The following is a 4,221-nucleotide window of genomic DNA, read 5'->3' as shown; positions in this document are numbered from 1 at the left end:
CGGAGGGGGGGGGGGGGGGGGGTGTTAGTCTGTTCAGGGGCCTGAGAGCTGCCTTGACACCAGGCAGGGTTACTGGTGCCCTGGAGCCCTGAGGTCTCTGCTGAGCCCTGCAGCACTGGGCACTGCACCGATCACCCCAGGGGGGTCTGGCACTGGCAGAGAAGGCTTGACCCAGTCTCTTAAGTCTCCAACTAGCACAGGGCTGGAGACACTTCAAACAGCCCCTGGATTCATAGTTTCATAGTTGGTAGGGTCGGAAGGGACTGGAGCAGATCAAGTCCGACCCTCTGCCATGGGCAGGAAAAGATGCTGGGGTCGTGTCTATCTAGCCTTTTAAAGACCCCCAGGGTAGAAGCGAGCACCACTTCCCTTGGGAATTGGTTCCAGATCCTAGCTGCCCTGACTGTGAAGTAGTGCCTCCTGCTATCTAGCCTGAATCTACTCTCAGTCAACTTATGGCTGTTATTCCTTGTTACTCCCAGTAATGCTTGGGGGAACAGGGACTCTCCCATTGCCTGCTGGTCTCCCCTGGCCAGTTTATAGATGGCCACCAGGTCCCCTCTCAGACTTCTCTTGTGGAGGCTGAACAGGTTCAGGTCCCATAGCCTCTCCTCGTAGGGCCTGCCCTGCTGTCCCCTGATTGTGTGAGTGGCCCTCCTCTGGACCCAGGATTGACACATGATGTTTGGTGCCTGGGGCAGTCCTCTCTCAGCTTTACCCCCTAACACCAAGGTCGCAGGTTCATTCCCCGGTTGGACTGGATGATCTCTCTGTCATTTCAGCGCTTAGCAGTAGCAGCTTGTGCAGGCAGTGTGAACTATGGAGTGCACGGCATTCTGGGACTTGTAGTTTTTTGGGGCAGAATGTTCACCCCTCCCCCCGTTTGTCTTTTGTAGCCAAAGCCCATGTCAGGGGGTTAAAAAAAAACTGATTTTGGCAGCAAAAAAATAGGAGCAATTCCCATCAGCCCCAGCAGCAGAGCATGAGCGCACTGCAAAACTACAATTCCCAGAATGCCTTGCACTTCCAGACGTGTTACCCATGCTGCTGCAGTGTGGCCAGGAAGTACAGGCTGTTTGTAGGGGGGCAGCTCCTTCTGGCACCTCTCCTTCCCAGCTCCTTGCACCCTCCCCTTAGGCAGTGCCTGGGGTCCGTGCCCCGTTCACCCCCCCACGTGGCACTACTGCCCAAGGGGATTGTTGGGGTCATGCTCACCGCCTGTTTTCCCTGGGAAAGTAAGATAATCACCACAGTCCATCCCCATGCATCAGGGCAGCAACCAGCAGCGGTTAGGAAGGAAGCCTGGCTTTTGTTTCCCAGCTCCTCTGGAGGAAGCTGGCTGTCTTTGAGTGAAGCTCCAGCCTGGCCCAGCCGGTCCGAATCAGCCCAGCAGCCTGGAAGCTGCAGTAGACCGAGAGACACAGCAAATGGGCCCAGACAAAAGCTTTGGGGAGAACCCACCAGACGGGATGTCGATGCTGGCGATGGGGACGGTGACCTGCGCCAGGGTCTTGAGGATGCTGCCGAAAGGCTCCCGCACGGCCCCCTGGAAGCTGAACCCGAAGATGGCGTCCACGACCAACCCGTACAGCTCGTCAATCAGCATCGCCTGGAAGCAGGGGCAGGCCGTTAGGGGGTGGCAAGGCCCAGGGTCCCAGCCCCCCATGCACAGCCTAAGGGATCCCAGCAGCTGGGCCCGACTCAGATCCCACACAGGGTAAAACCAGAGTCGCTCCAACAAAGACAGTAGGTTCACAGTGCATCAGGCCAAGCAAAGCCGGGGTGATGAAATAATTACAAATTTTTACTTCAGTCCCATTTAGACCAGCGTAAATCAGGAGTAAAGCAAAGGAGGTCATGGCAGGGGGAAGAAGGAGACTCAGACCAGTGTCTTTGGGGAAGAATAGGGTGTTGTCTGGCTCCCCCAGCATAAGTCCAATAATTTAGCACTACATCTCCTGATTTACCTGCTTGCTAAACGCTCTCCTTGTTCTCCAGGTGGTTTGGGGCAGCGATCGAATGCAGGGGACCCTCAGAGGGCCCGGCTGATTAGCAACAAATCTAAAACATTTAACTTATCCCTACAACCCGTGCAGCCCCCCGTCACAGCTCAGAGCCCCTTGGTGCTCGGTGGTGTACAAACACGGCCCCCCAAGAGATGGACCTGGCAGCCTCGTGACTTGGTAATGTTGGCAGCTGGCTCAGCCTTCTGCTGAGGACCTCGGAGCACGCCACAAATACTTAATGACTGAGGCTGGGGCTTATGGGGGTGGACTTTGGATAGGCACAGCCCCTCTGCCCTGCGTTTCTGGGTGTCTGGAAAACAGCCGGGTATGTAAGGAAGGCGCAGAACCTACCTCGGCCGGGAACTCAGGCAGGAAGGGGATGTCCATTTTCTGGCACTGAGTGGTTAGACCCTCAAACAGGGCTTTGCTGGGGCGCTTGGGGTAGTATACCGTTGGCTCGTAGCCCTGCCAGGACAGCAATGCAGCACGGGTAAGGACACTTGGGAACAGGCCAAGTCTCAGCACAGACCCATAAACTAATACCCACTGGAGGGAGAAGCATCAGCTCGAGACAGATGACTTGAGTCTGGGATAACTCAAACTCGTACCCACCCAGGCGGTCTCCCATCCAGGTACCAGCCAGGCCTGGCCCTGCCTAGTTGCACAGATGAGGCTGGCCAGGCTATAAGCCCTCACCATTGGTACGTGCCCATTAAGAGACTCACAAACAGTTTCAGGTGCCTCGCACAGACCAAACCGTCGCCTCCATTGTTCCCAGGGCCGCACACGACAAGCACGGTGGGCTGGGGTTTGGTGAAGGAGCCGGGCGGGTAGGCCTGGAGGGGATAGGTTAAAACAGCAGGAGACAGAGGCAGTGCTAGGAGAGATGCAGCTATAACCCATTCCCACTACTGTTCTATGTCCTGTTGACAACTTCCGCCCCAGAGGTGGCTGCGTGTCAGGGGTTTTGGGGGGTGAAATGTTCCTAGAAGACCCCCCCAATGTTTTTGTAGCCTGGTTCCTTCTTTGTGGCTGCTTCGTGCAGGCCTGAAGTCACCTCCCAGTGATCTCAGCTGGCCTGACCCCTTGCTCTGGCAGTGCCTATATAACGTGGGAGCATTAACACCCAACCAGGCTGCCTTCAGGCCACGTACAGAGCTCCTGCCTGTCCCCGGCAGGTCACAGCCACACTGGGGCAGCTCCTGGCCCTGAGAGCAGGGACAGCTTGGATTGACGGGTGTCTGATGCTACAGCACCCACCTTGGCGATGGCTGTGGCACAGCTGAGCCCCGCCAGCTCCATGAGTTGGTCGACGCTGAACTTGTATTCGGTGAAGAGCTCCTGGTCGATGGCCTGGGCTTCCTGCTGGCTGTGGGGGGAACCGACATCTTGAGGCTCTTGGCTTTGCTGTGCGGGTGAGTCAAACCCTGCATCCTGCCCGCTGGGGGTGTCCTGTGGTGGGGGTTGGGCACGGTATGCAGGATAGCCACACCGAGGCTAGCCCTACAACTGCTGCCTTCCTGGGCAGGGCTGGTCCTGTCCCGCCTGCTGCACGGGGGTGAGATCTTGTGGGCCCCACATTTCAGTGGGGGGCATGAAGCAGGGAAACGGGCAGAGGATGGCAGGGCAGGGTACGTCCTTCTAGGACAAGCCCAGAGCTTTCTACAAGGCAGGAGGAAATGTCCAACCTTCCCAGGACACGGAAACTCCCGTCTCCGGCTGGCCTCATGCTCCCAATCCCACCAGCCTCAAGCAGCTCCCACCTGTGGGGCCCAGTTCCCAACCCTGCCCCATCTCCTCCACACCCTCCCAGTTCCAGACTGGGAACCGGACCAGAGTGGGGAGGGGGGACATTCAGGAGCCCGTGGACGCCCCAGCCTGGAGCAGGCAAACGCCAGGCCTTGCCGGCTGCCAGGTGCTAGGGCCCCTCGCCCAGGTGCAGCCCAGCAGTGCCTGGGGGGCTGTAAGTTTGAGTCCCCTCCGCTCTGCAGCCAGGTTTGGCTCCCAAAGGCAGCACTGAGACCAGAGCGGGGGGGATGGGATGCCCCTTCCCTAGAGTAGCATCCATCCCTTCTGTCCTTCCCCCATGCACTCTCCTTGTGCACCCCCAGCCAGGATCTCCCGCTTCCCCCATGCACCCTCCCCTTGCACCCCCTAACCCAGATCTCCCGCCCCCCATGCACCCTCCCCTTGCACCCCCTAACCCAGATCTCCC

General features: G+C 58.3%; 1 protein-coding gene across 1 annotated transcript in view; it reads right to left on the bottom strand.

Annotated features, from left to right (window-relative positions):
- Positions 1-4,221, bottom strand: part of NAXE (NAD(P)HX epimerase) — a 6,178-nt gene that overhangs the window by 571 nt on the left and 1,386 nt on the right. Inside the window, exons 2-5 of the mRNA XM_025214372.1 lie at positions 3,267-3,503; positions 2,732-2,842; positions 2,358-2,471; positions 1,462-1,609 (exon numbers count right to left, since the gene is read on the bottom strand). Coding sequence (XP_025070157.1) covers positions 1,462-1,609; positions 2,358-2,471; positions 2,732-2,842; positions 3,267-3,503 — 610 coding nt within the window. The remainder of the gene's footprint in view (positions 1-1,461; positions 1,610-2,357; positions 2,472-2,731; positions 2,843-3,266; positions 3,504-4,221) is intronic.

The sequence above is a fragment of the Alligator sinensis genome, unplaced genomic scaffold (genome assembly GCF_000455745.1).
Source record: "Alligator sinensis unplaced genomic scaffold, ASM45574v1 scaffold811_1, whole genome shotgun sequence".
Classification (NCBI taxonomy): Eukaryota; Metazoa; Chordata; order Crocodylia; family Alligatoridae; genus Alligator; species Alligator sinensis.
The sequence above is the reverse complement of the archived record's forward strand: the minus strand, read 5'-3'. Positions and strand labels throughout refer to the sequence as shown.